The sequence below is a fragment of the Anticarsia gemmatalis genome, chromosome 3 (assembly GCF_050436995.1).
Source record: "Anticarsia gemmatalis isolate Benzon Research Colony breed Stoneville strain chromosome 3, ilAntGemm2 primary, whole genome shotgun sequence".
NCBI classification, from domain to species: Eukaryota; Metazoa; Arthropoda; class Insecta; order Lepidoptera; family Erebidae; genus Anticarsia; species Anticarsia gemmatalis.
This window is the reverse complement of record NC_134747.1, coordinates 6,175,680-6,194,805: the sequence shown is the minus strand read 5'-3', so window position 1 is coordinate 6,194,805 and position 19,126 is coordinate 6,175,680. Positions and strand designations below refer to the sequence as shown.

Below are 19,126 nucleotides of genomic sequence, written 5' to 3'. Positions count from 1 at the left end.
AAACGTACAGACTTTTTGTGATTCATAAACAAGAGTTTCAAGGTGTGTTCTGATTTGTGCATTTTAATATGTCTTCCTTAAACACAGCTGTGCGGAGTGACACATGGTAATACGGAAGTTTTAACTTAAAAAGAAAAAGAAGGTTTTGAAGTATCCTATTTCTGGGACAATCAGATATGGATATGGAACTGAATATCAAATGTCCCTTCGCACACTTAATACTAGCCTAGACTAGGACAAACGTGCAGTTAGCGTCCTAGATTACTCTGTTACAAATCAGGTGTTGTTCCTTGCATACTCATTGCGGCATTATTTGAAGAACAACTGTCAAAAACATCCGGCAATATTGCTTACAGAACTATAGCGATGATTCTCAACCATTACCGACTTTCGGCTGCTACGTAATGAAAAACGTTGTATGAAAATTTGCGTACGTCTAGCGGGCGCCGTAGGAATTATTTTTGCAGTACATTTTAAATGTCAAACTCTCGATACTCGATAGCACTGACTGTAGAGAATTGCGCTACTGCACAAATGTGTCGCCGTTTACTGAAATGACGATATTAGCTGGGTAATGACCCTGTTAAAAAAAACCCCGGCTATCTATACAGAAGAACAGATAAGGAACAATCACGGATTTCCTCAATTAAACGATGGACGCATTTAATATTCATCAGCTAGAATTACTTAATACCGTTTTAAATTTATATATCGGTGCTAAAAATTTGCGGACATTCAATTTATAAACTCAACATTTTATAATAATGCAATCTAGTTGTCGACTAAGGTAAAACGTGATAGTTGCATGACCTACACATTTACCGAAAATATTATACGCGTGGTCAATATGATTGCAATTAATATTATTGGATTCAATTTTTTTCAGAAGTAAGCACAAATTGTGTTTGCTATTTACGAAGCCAGACAACTCTTTGTACCTCAACAGTTTTCTTTTAGTCACTTTCAATTTTAATAATACATTTAAATAATTGATTAACCATCGTTGGGCAAGGGTTTCCTCCTGTAATGAGAGAGGGGTTAGGCCTTGAGTCCTCCACGCTGTCAAAGTGCGGATTGGGGACTTTCTATACCTTCAAGAACTATGTTAAAGAAGTCAATTATATAATCTCTCAAAATAATAGTTCTAAACTTTAATAGCGTGCTCCAGCTCCAATAAAACTATTTTTAAAGTGCACATCCGCCCGTAGTACTCTCACAACGCAATTTGCTTCGAAATTGAAAATAATTCCAAGTGTAGATTGCTATCAATCTTTATTACTTTCATAGCGGTGTCAGATTCGTTACAATTCCCAGGCTATCGTATTCAAACGATATCATCTGATATTCAATATTCGTTGCAATCGCTCCGAGAAGTGGGACCAGTAAATTACTACCGAAAATATCTTCTTATTGTATGTTACTACAATCACTTTACAATTATTTATAGACCGACAACTTAGTAGAGAGCCTTGGCATGCGCCATTTATCTAAATTACAATAAACATAATCTGTATTTCCAAAATGAAATAGCTGTATCAAACAGGCCTCCGTCTGCTGCATAAGCTGGCGTGTTATTGATGTTCGTATTTTTGATTTTTGAATATCTCCGACGATCGCGATCATTTCATACAAGGCTCTTTAAGTGTTTACTAAGTTGTTAGACTATAGTATCATTTTATGCAGCTATTGTAATTTGAGGTGTGAATTCGTTTCGTAATGTATTAGTAAATACGAGTGGCGTAACATTTAAATAAGCTGTTTTAAAAATAACAGCTGTCCTTAGTTCCGTCCGTAACTAATTAGATTTTTCATAGATGACGTTGACCCGTGGCTAGTTAGAAATATGAATGGTTTATAAGTTTTACTAATACCTTTGAAACTGTACTATAGTAAAGTCAAATGCAAAATTCAATAGACTGGTGTTTGAACCTGATTGCAAAATTACCTTTATTTGTAGAAAAAGTGTACGAAGTAATATGATCCAGTTATTAAATATGTTAGTCTTTGTGTCAATTACAGAATCCAATAAAATACAAATATGTTTGCTTTCATATCCTTTGATGGCTATTCGCTGTATTGCAATTAATTTAAATGTATTGTGAAACAAAGAACTCGATAAAATGCAATAACTTTTCTATTCTGAAAACTTCAAGGTTTTAAATGAAATCGTGAAACATGATATTGCAAAAACTTTTATCTCAGACATATTTTCTTTGTTTTATGTATTGTCGGTTTCGTATCATATTCCTGTGACTCATTATTTTGTAGGAAGTAATATATTTATAGCTTATGCACTTAATTTAATTCATTAGCCCTTATTGACAATAGAGCAATCTTGACCCATTTGATAATAAGTGATAATGTTTTATTTTTAAAGTCGTTATTCGTATCTGATAGGTTCAGCTGTCAGCAAATACGTCAGATGAAAATCATGCACTTTATTTACCTATTTATGTACATCTGTGTATGTCTTTATATAGCAAGATGTGAACGAGTAAATATGGCTTAAGGAAATATCTGTTAGATTCTTAGGTCGTGATTATATATATTTCTAGCTTATTATGAGAATAAATAGATATAATACCATCCGAGTGTTCAGTGAGAAAATTCATAGTAAACAAATTATTTCAGCCTGTTGAGGCTAATAGATACCTAGGTCTCACAATATGAAAGTATTTTTTTAGTGGCCGGCGATATTTAGTTTTCCTAGAGAAAGAGTTTTTTCGAGTCATACTGGTTTTTTGTTTATTTGCGACCACAGAAATCTGAATATTATTGACCGCGATGACTAAGTTCCGATGAATTCTAACTAATTGTTTATTTGATTATTCATTATGTAAATTCTCGTGCAGTTTGGTGGAAATTAACCAATATACATAAAATTTAGTTTTGTGATATTAAAAAATAAAGACCAAATATTTAGGTGTTTAATCCGTCTTTTCTATAATACGGTATATTTGTTTGTCCCAGTTTTAGGAAAGCAAACGTATACGTGCTCAAGAGCCACTCGTTTGCAGTGACCCTGATATTGACCTCGCGATTATAATTTAAAACAAAACGTTTGTCTGTCTGCCAGCTTGCTCGCTTATTATTTATATTTCCAGACGTATTACCAACGAATTTCCTCATACTCGTATCATAAAAGAATTCGGAACATTATATCTTTTATACTTAACAAAAAACAAAATGCATTATAGTAGAAACCGTACCACAAACAATAGCACGGCATTGTTTATTTTATTTCTATCTCATTCTAACTCAGAATATAGCAATCTTCTATCTTTTTCTTGCAGGCGATTGACAGAACGAGTGAATGAACTAATACATACTGAGAACGTGTACGTTGAACGACTAAGGCATGTGGTAGAGGACTACATACCTCACATGAGTCGGCCGGATTTAGCGGCTAACTTCAGAGCTCTCAAACCAGAGATCTTCGGCAACATCGAGAGGATATTCAGGTTTCACTCCGAAGAGTTCCTGCCCGCTTTGAGAGACTGTGAGAATGATCTCAGGAAGTTGGGACAATGTTTTAGGCGATTTGTAAGTAATTTAATAAACATATCCTTCTGTATTCAATATTACTGTATATGCATAAATGTTAGTAGGCCGGGAAGTAAGTCGTTAGACATTCTAATAATGTAGGTTAATCTTTCAACATTAAATTCACTAAGCTAACGAATTCTGGAAGTGTGTTGCCAAAGATTAATTTCTTCATTCATCTAGACTGTCCAATTTAGCAAGGCTTTCTTGTATTCTTATCACGCAATCTAATAGCAAAGCAATCTGTTTGTTCCTTTACTTAGATAACATCTTTTGATTAAAATAATAATGCCTCATTATCACTCGCCACGGTCGATTCTTGGTTGCCCCACTAGCGCTTATCATAAAACAATCTTTGCAAATGCATTTCCTACATTACAAAAATAGAGTACAAGTTCACTGCAAACCGTTTATCTCTCTCTAACTAGAGTAAATAGTCGACGTAATGACCGATTAAGAGCAAATCGTTATAAAAACATTGGTGTCACGGACTACCGAGCGTGATTCTATGCCTGGCCACTTCACTGCAGTAATGAGACCGTCTTTCTTCACTTTTGATTCATAGAAATGACTAGAACACGAGAACTTTGACTAAATACGACTCTCGCTTCAATGGAAAAGGTGAGGTCTCTTTGAAGCTGAGATGAGCGGAGCGGAGTTACAACAAACAGACTTGTAAGATTGACGAAATAGAAAATATAATAGAAATAGCATCAGAAATTCGCTTCGTTTAAATATTTCTTTGATGTAAACCGCTGTTCCGCACGTCTCAGCTTCACTCGACCCTCACCCTTATATTCACCAACGTGTCCAACAATTCTCCATAGTTCATCAACTTCTCGCCACATTACCCTGGCTTTAGTAGTTTTACTGCTCTCGGCCGTATTCGGTGAAAGTAAAGGAATTTCACTCAAATTATATCGGCTCAATCAAATTCAATATTGACTTGATACTGACCGTGGTTAACGTACGTGACATTTTATGATTACCACGCGAATTTAATATAAACATCTCAGCCAAAGTATGACCAAATAACACGTTTTTTTATTTACAGGAAAAAAGATTCAATCTGTACGTAATGTACTCTAGGAATAATAAGAGAGCGACGAGACTGGTATTTGAACACAAACAATTTTTCCAGGTAAGTCTTGTTTATAACTGGCCATTTTTTGCGGCATTAAATTAGAACAAAAAGGTGAAAGTCCTCTAGACAGAAGCCATTACAGTATTCAAAGATAATTAAGTAAATACAACCTTGACACAGAATCACGGAATACAGTCGGTACTTCTTACTGTTTGATGAGTTGTACTTATTATCACTAACTTGCTTTTAGGTTTGATAAGAACATTATATTTGTTTATTATATGTCACGGTATTTCCCCGTTAGCAAAAAACCCACATTTAAAGTTCAGATCCGACTCCTACACATTGTAGATTAAATAGCTATAAATATGAGATGAATAAAAACCATTAAGTTCTATTAGCCGTAGTTACAAATATGTTTTTGTGGCACGTAAAAGCTGTACGTCATTGCGGCTTTAATGGCGGTATTAGTGTCGCGTTACTACATGATTTACGTTACCGTAAAAACTCAATTGATTGAAACATTATCGGTTGGCCGCATGCACGCATCACGAGTGGCGGGACGATGGTAGTCCAGCGTTATTTCCTCATTTCTGTGAGGTTACGGTGGCTGGCGAGCACTGTTCAACAACCGCCTAACTGTTGGTACTACCGTTATACTTGCACATTCATAGGCATTGCTCGACTGCCACCGTTTAAAAAATAATACTCCGTTACGTACAAGCGGGTATTCATTATACAAAATTATGAATTTAATCATTCTGGTGGAACGAGTGCTAATATACCTATTTCAGATCTTCTACAGCTTCCATTAGTATTTTCCAAATTACAAGTTTCATACTTTTTCAGTGCTGACTCAAGTTAAATGTCGCGACATAAACGTCCAACTCGAGTGAAAGTTTGTATTTTATTATTATAATTGTCGCGTACCATTTCCCTTCTGTGAACCTTCTCAGTCTAGTTGCTCAGATGAAATTCTGCTCCAGTAATCCTACGGCTCGATCGCGATCACATATCATTCGACCCAAATTACGCATGAAAGCCGGTGAAAGGCTATAAAATTATGATTACTAAATGAAATATAACCGCGAACGATATACCAGTCGATCGAACAAAATGTACTTAAACGAAACTTTACTTTTCAGGGAATACAATTAGAATTAGGTGATCGGTTAGATCTCTCGAGCTATTTACTCGAACCAGTGCAAAGGATACCGAGGTATAAATTGTTTTTGGCCGATCTGGTGAAAACTTATAGCAATTACGAGAATGAGAGGTGTGAGTCAGACTCGAGGATATCGAAGCTGAGCGTGGACAGTGACGAGACCGGCGGCAGTAACGGCGAGTCCTCCGATAACGACGAGACGCCATTGGAAAGTTTGAAGTTGGCAAAAACTATGATTGAGTGTGTATTAACAGCGGTCGATGAGATAATGGCGCTAGAGAATATTAGTGACTGTCCGGTGAGTGAAATCTAATAATTGGCTTCCGTCAAAACATAGTGTCGGATCGCCTATTGTTGTAACATAGAATCTCAACGTTATGTATTGTCTTTCCCTATATGTACGAGTACATATTTAGCCTGAGGCGAGTGAGATAATGTTTATTATCTTATTTTCATAACGTCTCAGATATGTCTCTGAGTTTGTTGATAATGGGACTGGTTGTACTGTACAGAATAATTGGACTGTGATAATCGTTGACAATTTGTGTTGTTCATTAAGTGTTTCTGTTGAAGTTTGTTTATCAAAAACATTGACGACCGCTGATTGTTATATTAATATTATTATAAACATTATTGTTTATAGTTAATGTATGTAAATACAACGAATTCATGTTAGCTATCGTAAGCCTGTGTCTAATGAATTCATAACCGATTTCGCAACCGTGGCCTTTGTAAATAACGGCCATTGCGGTGTCAACGAACAAACTTGTTTTAAGGTTTTACTGTGGAATATATTTTACCAGAACATTTGTTTGCCATTTAATACATAAAATATTAGTATTACACGCCTCTAAGGACATTCTCAGTTCGCTTAAGCAAAAGGAAATCTTATTAGATACTAGTCTTAAAATGGATACCCCAAAAAAAAGTTTTTTAGTAAAATTATTGTATTAGCAAGGTCTCTAATGTGTTGGTTTTATTTGCAGCCGTACCTGAACCTGTTGAACCAAGGTCGGCTGCTGCGTCAGAACGAGTTCTTCGCGATGGACACCGCGCGAAGACGACGCCAGCTCATGAGGATATTCCTTTTCGACAAACTTGTGCTCATCACTGTTGTTTATAGAAAAGTAAGTAATATGGAATATTTTTAACTCTTATTAGAGTTAAAGTACGGACGAGGCGCCTTTGCTTGACTATAGGAAATAGAACCACGTTAAATAAAAAAATCCAAGTAATAGTAAGGCCGCCAAGCATTCCGCTTAAGTAAATAATACACGTTATAATCATTGTACTTACACATTATATATTGCCGAATAATTTATTATTATCGTGCGATGATTCGAGGAATGATTTTGAACAGTATTTGTAAATTGAAACGAATGATGACGATTATAGAATGAATTGAAAATTAAATTACGTTTGCGTAAAACTTAACCAGCTCAGCTCAAACATAAAACTACAGTGCATGATCTTTTATAACACGCGAGTGACGCTATCTAATTATTATTAGATAGCGGTCTTACAGAGATTAGAAAAACAACATAATTATATACTATGCTTGTTTAGTAAGTATCACATAAGGTGATACGTTTCAAACATTCCTCATCGCTTAATTACAAAAGACTTGCATTTGAAAGCGGTCCTCTCATATAAAACTGCATACTATATTTGTATTAGCTGCAGCAAATACCACGTAATATTAGTCACCATAAAACTATAACAATGACAGATTTGCTGCATGCAAGTTTCGAAGAACTCCGAACCGCGATAAGTCAACATTAAACAGTAGACTTTAAACTATATGCCATTCATTAGTCCTTGTTAAGTAATACCGCACCAATTATTTAATAAATGTGCGGCCATTAAATAATGAGCCGGTAAGTATTAATTACTCTTATTAAACATAAAAGTATTGTAAATAATGGCAGACTAATTAACTTGAACGGTTATGTAAATGTAGTAACATTAAAATTGCTCTAAAAGGAATCAATTAATACAAATTAACCAATAGCTCAGTGGTGAGCTAAGTAATTAAGTTGCTAATTGATTACATAATGTCGGTTTCCACCGCTGTTTTGACTAGGAAAGACGTCCGACAATTGATCGACAACCTCGCTGAAGGAAAACTTTGTGGGTGTTTGGAAACATCAATGGTTGTTGATAGATATTGATTGTAAACAATAAGTGGTATGATCGTCAAACTTAGCAAATCAAATAAGTATACTTAAAACTTTAAGTAAATTTGGTGCTTGAGAAACAATACTACGTCGTATTTTTTAAAGATAACACGATATCGCACTTCCCACCCGATTACATGAAGTTTATGTTTTTTTATTGCGATTCAAAATGTTTATTTTTTTATATTTTACCACATTCGCAAATAGCCGCCCCGCTAACTTTTTAAAGGTCAATTGCTTGATTTAACACTAATCTTTGTATTTATTCTAACTAGATAACAACTAGAAAATACATATATCTACAAGATATGTTTTGTTTTCCTTGCGTGTGTGAAGTGAAACTATTCCAAATACGAGAGATAGTAATAAACAGTCATTGTGTAATTACAATCGCATTCTTTATAATAGAATTTCACTGATCTAAGCTGCAGTATTGCTGACAAAAACCTAATTTCATAACACTAGTTTCTAAATACAATAGTGCTTGCTTTATTCCTATGTAATAACAAGTTCTACATATTTGTATGCGACAATGTCGTTCTGTTTTACAAAGTTTTTCAGTTAAAACTTTACAGATTTCCTTTTATGCTCATAATTTCACTAATTTTGAAAACACGTGTGAAGGGTAAGATAATAGTTTAATAATGAAAAAAAGTATAAAGAATATTTTAAGGAGCTTCTGAAATGGTTATTCTCGAATATAGGTAACAACAATAAAATATTTTATTAATTTTTGCTCTTTTTTACTCAAAAGTTTCATGACAACCATAATACTATAAGTATTATGGATGACAACCATAATACTATAAGTATTATGGTTGTCATGAAACTTTTGAGTTTGATCATAATAATAATAAAATAACATATTGAATGCAAATTTTAATTTAAAAATGTGATATACACTTGCCATGTGAAACTAAACTGACGATAAAAGATTGCTTATCAATGTTTCCCTGGTTTACACAAATTATGTATTGGATTATATTTTATTCAAATTGAGTATGAATATTTAGTTTGGGCATTGTTCTAAGGTTAAGGCGACATGAGGTTCTTCGAGTCTACACCAGAACATTAGCCGTCCCGGACATTTATTTAATATAGACATTATCACAAAGGCCACGACCTTAATCATACTTGACCTATTTTATTTAGCAAATAAAGAGTATTTCTAATAGTTACTTGAACATCATTACGATGAATCATAATTTAATGACTCACGATTTATCAATGCAACAATAAAATTATTATAATTACACCAGTCGGTGCCTACTGTCGGCCGATATGATAAGGGACGAGCAGCCATTTTACGACAAAATTAATGGTAATTTTGTATCAGTTGGTACTTTTTATTGCCATTCAAATAAATAATTTGTACGAAAAGTTTTATGATCGGACTGATTTTAGGGAAATAACTGGGACCGTTTAGACTGAGTACCAATAACTTGAAGTAAAGTAACGATTACTTCACAGTACTCGTACTCGATATTATATCTTTGTTGATAAATGCCATTAACCGTTTCATTGAACTGAACGATACACGATACCCACATTACCCACTTAGATACACCTATCCATTATATGAATAAAATGATAATAACTACCTATGAATAAGATGATAAGTGTTCTTGAATTTTTGTTAAAGTTAAGTTTACAACAAGTTTATAAGATTAATATAATTTCCATAATTTCAAAGATTTAGAAAGCCTGTTTAGGTATTGAGTCCCTTAAAGTTTATTGTTCGATACTCCGAGTCTCGGATTCCTTTGAAGCCATTTACAAATCAGTCAAGGGTGACGTTTGAAAGAAAGTTGATTTGCCAAGTATCGACTTGACGCGGTAAATTTCAGTTCAAATTCCAAGAGTTTTACGTTAAAGAGCCCATTTCGCCTCTTTTATACTTAAGTAGATATTGTTTCTTTTAAAGGTTAACCTCTTAATGTCTTATGATTTTATGCGAATTGAAATCCAGAGGCTATTTTCGTCTTTCTCTGTCATTCATTATTTGTTAGGAGGGGGATGAAGACAACACATTATTGTTGTAATAAGGCAATGCACCCACATGTGCCATCGTAAAAGAACTTATTAAAGTTTGTAATGAAATTTGTTAGCTGTCTCTTAACTTGCATCATAATGAGATATTGTGCGTCGGAAATTACGAAGTGTTTATTACGAAGACGCGACGCACTGGCGTCGACGACAATTATCTGTATTCTATCATTTACATTCCGAATATAGCTTTTACTTTACCACGCTTGCGATATATTCGCATTCTATATAAAACACAACACAAGAATACAAGGTAGTTACTATAAATACTTGAACATTTGAGCTAAAATTTTGGTTATTGTTTCTCGTCAAAAGTATTGCGTAGTAAAACAAAAAGCGACTCATTATTTGAGACGCAAATTATGAAGATATTAGTGATGTTGGTACACAATAGCAATTGTAGTGGCGAGAGTTAAATGACCTTGCCAATGCTTCGGAACGACTAATTCCTCACGCATCGTCGATTTCAGCTGTTGGACGCTTTACGTACAGGAAATACGTAATATTGTGGGAAGCTATTCCATTCAACACAATTAGTACGGGCTGTGGATGTCACCATAAATTCTAGGTGTTTTTCCATACAATTGCTCGACAAGGTGGGCACTAAGGAAAGGTTATTGACCTGGATATGTGAAAATTTGTATGAAGTCGATGTGTGAAACTGTTAATGTGGATATTTACTTAGTGATAATATATGTTGCATAACGCGTTGTAGGTGGTTTCTAAAATAACGATGTATATTACTTTACTTATACCATTGATTTCCTTTTGTTGCATCTCATAAATATATAACAGTTTTATACGCCCGAAGTACTTATCAGCGACATGTTTTTATAATAACAATCTCAAAACCAAACAACATAAATGATCATGACCTTTCCTACGATGATTCAGTCTTGCATTTTACGCAAAAACAAACGTGACATTGATATTCCGTTCATAGTCCACACATCGATGCTGGCGAGAATAAATTAAAATCTACATATTAAAGCCGTTGGAGCTACGAATACGTGGCCCCGATCTTTATTAACACTTTTATACTGATAGTCTTTTGTTGAATTTAAAACCTCATTTGGCTTAAAACTACTAATTAACATTTTATAATGACTACTCTTTCCATACACTTATTGTATTGATTGGACATCATTAACCCCCGGTTTCTGTGGTACATTTAACGATAGTTTATTTTTTCAATAGCGTAAAAACTCATATAAAAAAACGCTATTGAATAGCTAAACTACCGTTAAATGTTCTCAGAAACCGGGCATAAAACATTCTGTTCCGGGGTACTGGACTGCCGGCGGTGGTCCTGGGCTCGATGCCCAATAATAGCCCAAAGTAAAGTAATGTGCCCGGTATATAGCCCTCGGCTCGGCCCCTAAATTTGTAAACGGCGAAACGCGAGTGTATTTCATACAGCTCTGCCTACACCTACGAGTATAATAAGCATGATGTTATTTATGTATTAAATCATTAATTTAATTTTTCAGCAACCGCGAGTGGAGTACTTCATCTACAAAGACCATATATCGGTGGACGACCTGGGCATAACTGCGAAGGAACAAGACCAGCATAAGTTCACTATTTGGTACAAGAAGAGAAACCTCAAGTCCTACAAGCTGGAGACCAGTGAACCGCCTGTCAGAAACGCCTGGGTTGAGGACATAACCTCGCTGTTGTGGGAACAGGCCATGCAGAAAAAAGGTAGATATCTTTATAATATTATGAAACAAAGTCCTCTTCCGTCTGTGTGTTCGCGATATACTCAAAATCTACTAAACGGGTTCTCTTTCAATTTTTAAGAGTAGATAGATCGATTCTCGAGTAAGTATCTAGTGTGTAATTTCTTAAGGGTTTGTTTCAAATAACTTTATAACCCGTGCGAGGCCAGAGCCTGTAGTATACTATATGTATATATTGCAGTGGTTATGTAATGATCGTAATTTGGAAAGTACGTATTGACTTTTGTTCCGCATTCTGGACATGTTTGGTTAGTCATAGTTTTATCACTGTTTATCAACCTAATCATGTCTTTACAATAATCTTAATTACTTTACATCCGCTAGTATAATTTGACTTTTATTTTACTGTATTCTGTACATTATAGTTATTATCACAATTATTAGTCCTGGCATTCTATCTATTACACGCAGCACTTACAACAACATGGCTGAACACGATTTTCACGAACCAGATAACGGCTTTGTTTTGGCTATTTATCAGTTATGGCTAAAATATAGATCTTGTTTGACGATAGGTTCCGATATGCGGACATCAAAATTATACTGATAAGGAAACTACGATGAAACAATGCACTGACTAATGATGCGATTTCGAGTACTTAACAATGTGTGTCGAGCAATAACGTACAAATTATTTATGGTGTCATTACAATACATGACTCGCTTTGAAAATCAACTTGCGGAATTTATTTTCTTCGGTTTTGTCACGTGTTTACGACCACTCGTAAATTTTCGTACTTGTCTCCATACTTCACCGCTGTATGTAATAGAAGTTTGTCGCGAAAACAAAATAACACGTTCAATAGACACACTGTAGAAACGAGTGTGTCGTTATGCAATGCAGCAGGGTGTGAGTGGTGTGAGTGGTGTGACAGACAAAGCGTGTCCGCCACCACGCACTGGAATTATGTCACCTTTCAAACATTGCGTGCGTGCTTGAGAGCCCTCCCTCTCGAGATAGAAAGCATTCTTATTTACCTATCTATTCTAATTGCCATCTTTAAAACTGCTATTAAATCGATGCTCAAGAAACCACTCGAAAAAATTATTAGTTCAGTAACCTATCGTTATAAAACCCCACTCTGTCTGCTTGTATAATATCTTAATGTGATATTAATATATCCCACATCTTACTGAACTGTTTTATAATTCGTTTTCTGTCGCGGCTCTCACGGAACGTTTAGATAAGTAGGAGAACATTAACGTTAACTTGGAGCCCATTTCTCATAAAGAGATTGGTCGAGTCCATCTGGCACGCACGCTGAACCGAACTAATTCCCGCATAGTTAATGCGAACAAACTTTTTAATTGATCGTCATCTGCTCCCGGTGGCTGTCCGTACAATACGTGACGGAAGGAGCGAGCTTCTTTATCACGAGCTGACGCACGAGGCGCGGGGTCGACGACACAGTTTTTTATTGGACACTCGTTGGCAAGTTGCATGTGCAGTGTGCACTGCGTCTCGTCTGTGGGAACGCCAGGAACTCGACGTTTTTCTTTGACGCCGCCGTTGTTTTGTAAATGCAAACGAATATGCAACGATCGCTCCGAATGCTGTTTTTGCGCAAAACGAAATTAAGCGTCGGGTTAATATTTTACAACACGTCTCACACGTTCCTACGATACTTATCTTTGCGTTCTTTATTCCTCTTTGAGCAGCGGCCGTATTATCTAACTTAAACAACCTTTCCTTACGGATAATTAGATAGAAGTATCACAAGGGAATGCTGCGACGAAAGTACGATCGTTTTGAACTCTCGCTGTTACAATGCCACATTTCTCGCTGAGATTACGCCGATAAGAGTAAACTGGTGTTTAAATCTTTCTGGTAACGCGTTTCTTTGTTACTCGAAGCTATTTAGCGACAATTGCGATTTCCTCAAATGCACAATGGCCTTTTGTCTATTGCAAAATACGTTCGGATCGTGATGTTAGCGTTGATGCGCATACATTACGTGTGAATCATATGTCCTGTGATAGCTGTGATCGAGACGAGCTGTGTGATTGTACATAGTTTTGCGGGAGTTCACTTTGTGTCATTACGTGAGCATTATCTCAACTATCGGAGGTGACGGCCGCTCTATCAACTTCTATTATTGTTATGGAACAGTCGGTTTATTGTAGGATACTTACCGTAGTTTGAACGCTACTGTCTGTCGCCCGTTATCCATTATTGAATTTTCGTTTAACAACAATATCGTCTGTTCTCACACTTTCTATAGAATAATGTTGTATGTTTATGGTACAGTTTTAGTTACGTTATATTAGCTAATCGCTGTTGAGATAAGTAAAAGCAGATTATTGATGTCAAATCTATTTTAGTGTGAAATTTGTTGAACAATACCCAATGTTCGTAGTTATCCTGATATCAGTTTCTAATCACGTAAAGAGCTGATAGTGGTATCGATAGCGATTATTTATGCTGTACTCGTGGTAGAGATATTGCTTAATGTGATAGGTACATCATCTATGACATGATAGTTAATTATTTTTTTATCTCTAGATTAATAGAGTGCGTCATCAAGACGACCGAAATATGTTTCTTTTGAGAACACATTCTTTTAATTGATAAATAATAGTTTAAAACACAAATGTTCGTGGTGTTGTTAATGTTTTATAAATGCGATCAAGGATTGCGTTTATCAGCACCGTTATCAGTATAGCGGAGTCAGGTGAGGCCTAAAAGAGACAGCAATATGTTGCAATATAATTTTGATAGCAGAATTGTCACTGTAGAGTAAAAAGTGACTTGAAAGAAAGAGATAGGTGATATTTGTATGGGGTTATACGTAAGTGGTTTTCACATGAGTTGTTTGTAGTAACACATGCTTATTAGTTCATGGGAAGTAGAGACAAATGAAAAGGTGTGTAATGATTTATGTGGTAACATGGAGCGTTTCACCATACTATAGATACTTGGGTGGTTATTGAACATTACGTTGGTGAGGGGAAACACAGAAATAATGTCATTCGCTTCGCTTATCATCTTGCGCAAGTCAGTACAGTGTTGCGAGGAAAATGCTTCGCTGCTGAATTAAACATAGTATAAATGTAGTCTTCTTGATTTTGTTGTCACTATGTTAGATACATTGTCGTTTAGATTTTTTTGGTTGATGTCTATAAGTCCACGTGTAAACTTGTTATCAAATATTTTTGCAATACGTTGATAGCATAATCTATAAAAATTATGTATGTATTTGAACAATTTGGATAAACTTATGCCTTTCTCAAAATGTTGACATCCAACAATAATAAATTAAATAATATTTGTTGAAATTTTAAACTTCCGTAAGGTTCGTTTAATATATTTTACAGATAAATTATACGCAATTCAGAAATTCGTGACATTTCAATATATTATCGTGATAATATTCGCCAGGTATAATCTAAGCGCCTGCGGTCAGTACATATTACACGGATATCATTATTGTAGTACAACCGCTTCGCACCGACCTTCATACTCCATTTTATCAATGTCTATTTTTACCAGATTACGACTGATGCGAGAATTTTCAAGCAAAGTTATAAATACAAATTCCGTAAATATTATTTTTAAGACTGGATCGGAAATGTTTTGAAAAAAAGAAGGAAAATTTATTTGCTTACATTTGTTATGTGATACGGCATGTCATACCGTTAACTTATAAGACTGACTTACCAAATTTATAAGATATTCTTGTAATGTATCTGAATCACAAGAAGTTCCTTTAGACTTTACTTTAGTTGATATAAAAAAAAAAATATGAAGCCAAATCATATAAATATTTTCTATGAACATAAATGGTAGTAACCGAACTTGCATAAATTATATATTCTAATCTAGATATATAAAATGAATCCCTATTTCCCTTGGTCAGGCCATCACACGTAAACGACTGGACCGATTTCACTAATTCTTGTTTTATAATATTCCTTGAAGTACGCGGATGGTTCTTAAGGATAAAAAAATCACACAATAAAAAAAAAGTAATAGTCGATTGTTAGGCGGTACGAAGTTCGCTGGGTTAGCTAGTTTTAAATAAATGTACAACATTTGAAATTCAAACAGTTATTCCATGGAATTTTGACAGGCGGCATGCGCCTAGCGTGTAAAACTATTTTCTAGTGTCGATTGCATGGCCGCCTAAAATTGTTGTTCAAATTGTCCGTATATTTGAGTTGATTGTTTGAAGTGTATCGTACCCTCAAATTACTGGGAACTACAATTTTATTGTAAACCACTGCAATATATTCAACAAAATAGTAGCGCGAAATGATTTTGTTGTAGCAGTTTTAGCATTAGTAACAGTAATGTAGCTATAGTTTTAGCCATATTTTTGATACTAAGCGGCACCATTTGGTTAACATTTAGTAAAAGCAATTATTATATTACAATAATAGTTTTAATCCACTTCATTGACATCTTCTTTTTTTCTTAAAGAACTTTGTTCCAAATTATAAATATATTATTGTTCCATATTTTCGGCCTTATTTGCAGTATAGAACCTTACTAATATTATATATCCTGTATTTTCCAGAACTACTTCAGCAGCAGCGTAACAAGAGAATATCCATGGTGTCCATGAACAGCGAGGAGTCCACCGAGTCTGAGAGAAATGATGACAAATGTAAATATCAACCACAAACTATATACTAACTATCTTACAATTGGATATACAATTTCAAAAAGAGCACAAGTATCACTTGTTTGTGTTGAGAGATATGCCCTTTGTCATATTGCATATTCGATAAAAAAAAATCTCACTGCAAAATTTTGATAGTCAAAACTAAATTCAGATACACAGTAACAAATCGAGCTTGAACAGTGTCGTTATAAATTGCCACTTTGATTCAAGAAATGACAAATGACTATAAAATATGCGGTCTCCTAAGAATATCTAGAATATCATTGAGTAGCTATCGTCAATTTCGTATGGTGAATTATACAGCGCCTCTAGTGTACGACAACGGAACTAATTCAGTAATGTACTCGATAGAAGCATAAAGTTATTCATTCAGTTTTTTTTAATGCCATTTTTCGACGTTTCGTTTTTTCAATTCGTCAATGAGTCGGCTACTTAAAAATATTTTGGTCAGTATACTCAAAAATACTAAGTAATGGTTTAAGTAGGAGAATAATTTGATATGGAGACAAGTTCACTTACTTCTATTTTACATTAAGTTTAAGTGGAGAGACAATTTAAAAAAATATTTAATAACTAATCCCGTTCTTTGCCATATTGGTTGTCAGTTAACTAATGGATAAGTTATCAGACACTTATCCGTAAACCTTTAAAGTACCGCTTAATAAGCAATGTCTCCAAAATCTATGTACTATGTACTTCTCATATAGAATACGAAATAGGTGTGTTGATATCGTGCATGGGTTTACATCGCGATAAGTGTGTCGATGGCAGATATACGCATTCGATATAATGCATCAACATATCTGATGCATAATGCATGTCCAATCGTAATTGAACTGTACACTGTTCCGCCATTATGGAGAATAGCTTCCGTTTCAAAGATCTTCTTAAAACGGACGGGTTTTTATGGAATATATTCAATAAATCAATAGATGAAACAATGACTTGTTAAGTTATAAATTATTGATTTGTAAAGTTGTTTGTCTATGTATAGGAAAAATATGTAAATTATGCAAAAATAAGTAGAATATATTGTAGCCACTACATGTTACAACAAAAAGTCTTGCGGCTGGTCTCCCTGCTCGCGATAAATTCAAAATCTTATAAACCAATTTAAGATCGGTTTTCACCAATAGTTTGCAATAATTCTTCAGGAGTTTAGAGCATAATTTGTAAGGTATAACCCTACTTGTGGTTTTACACGGAGTCCTATTTTATACTACACTATTTGCTTTTAGAGTTAGAAATACTGACAATACGGCAACCGCCAATGATAAGTAATAATCACGAAAATTCGATGCAACATAGAGATTCTATCTTAAAACCACAGTTTGGACTACATACTCATTGTTTTCGTTGACATTCTAGCGGTGCTATCAGATTTTCCATACAAACTATATGATAACTACTCTATGACGAAGTCGATAGCATTTTGCTTTACGCACAACGCAGTCTATATGTACTAGTTAGGCATTGCAATCCGGTCCGCCGGATCCGGTGTTACGCCATAAATGATTAGTATTCATTCGTCTTTTTTGCAGCTAATGAAATTAAGATATAATAATTCTAAGTAATCAAATAATCAGTCTCAGTTATTAATGTAATTATCTGTAAGTATCTACCTACTAGAGGAGAGCATACTAATTATTATCTCACTTGACGAAAATATTTCAAATACAAACACCGGATCCGGCGGACCGGATTGCAATCCCTAGTACTAGTGCTGAATATGCGCTATGCCCACTCTTATTCTTTCTAGCAGGGAGAGAATGCTTTCCACTTTTTTACCTAGTACCTACTTATCTCCATTGCGATTTGAAGAACTCTTGTCTAACTAAGTTTTTTAACGCTAATCAAATCAGAATTGTATGTTAAAACGCTCATGTGCATAAGACTTGTTTCATCATAAGTTATCTACCATTAATAAAATCTTCCTTAGAACTGAGCATTCGAAACTAATAATTTCTTGTAATTTTTTACACGAGAGATTTTGATGCCGCAACAACGCAATGTAATTGTAGTGTACGTCCATCACTCACTCACAGTAACGTCTCTGCCACAGGTCTGTTAGGTGGTTTCGTTGTCGTGAAGTTACACCAATGAATTGCTTTGTAGGTCAGTACTTTAGGCACGCTTCCAAACCTTCCACCTAGTGTTTGTTCAGCTTTCGTTTTCTGTCTTCGCTTTTACACCTACAGTCTACAACAGGCTACAACTATTGGTTTCGGTGCGAAATTAAAAGTTGATTATTTTTCGCTATATCAAGATTTGTTTAGCGATATGCTTGGGGATTTGGTTTCCATTTCATAAACTTCCTAACTATTTAAACATTAGGTACAAGTGACTTTCCTTTCATTTTATGTTTCTTAAAACGGAAAAATATTAAACATATTATATGTCAAGGCTAAAGCTACATTATATTATGTATGGAAACAGGAGACGAATAAACGTTTTATAATAACGAGATTTTAGTTTTTAAATGTGTCAACGCGTGAGACAGTTCTGTCATCGTTTTACTGTCCCAGTTACCGGATTATACGAATTGAAAAGTAACCGTGCAATTTTTGCAACTCAGACCTTTTTACAGGTTTGTTTGAAGTTTAAAATAAATATTAGTTGACTAGATTATTTATAATTCATATGGGCTAAAATAAACTTATTACACTTCTGAAAAACTACTTAATTTAGCACTTTAAAATGACTATTTTTTTGTATATTTCAATAGTATGAGAATAATTTTAACA

General features: G+C 34.7%; 1 protein-coding gene across 2 annotated transcripts in view; it reads left to right on the top strand.

Moving 5' to 3' along the window:
* LOC142987317 (uncharacterized) overlaps window positions 1-19,126 on the top strand; it is a 32,226-nt gene that overhangs the window by 11,459 nt on the left and 1,641 nt on the right. Inside the window, exons 2-8 of one of the 2 annotated variants that reach the window (XM_076136004.1) lie at window positions 3,294-3,543; window positions 4,598-4,684; window positions 5,773-6,090; window positions 6,779-6,919; window positions 11,506-11,719; window positions 16,275-16,364; window positions 18,445-18,497. In XM_076136004.1, coding sequence (XP_075992119.1) covers window positions 3,294-3,543; window positions 4,598-4,684; window positions 5,773-6,090; window positions 6,779-6,919; window positions 11,506-11,719; window positions 16,275-16,364; window positions 18,445-18,485 — 1,141 coding nt within the window. In that variant the 3' untranslated portion in view covers window positions 18,486-18,497. The remainder of the gene's footprint in view (window positions 1-3,293; window positions 3,544-4,597; window positions 4,685-5,772; window positions 6,091-6,778; window positions 6,920-11,505; window positions 11,720-16,274; window positions 16,365-18,444; window positions 18,498-19,126) is intronic. The other variant, XM_076136003.1, reaches the window with a different exon arrangement.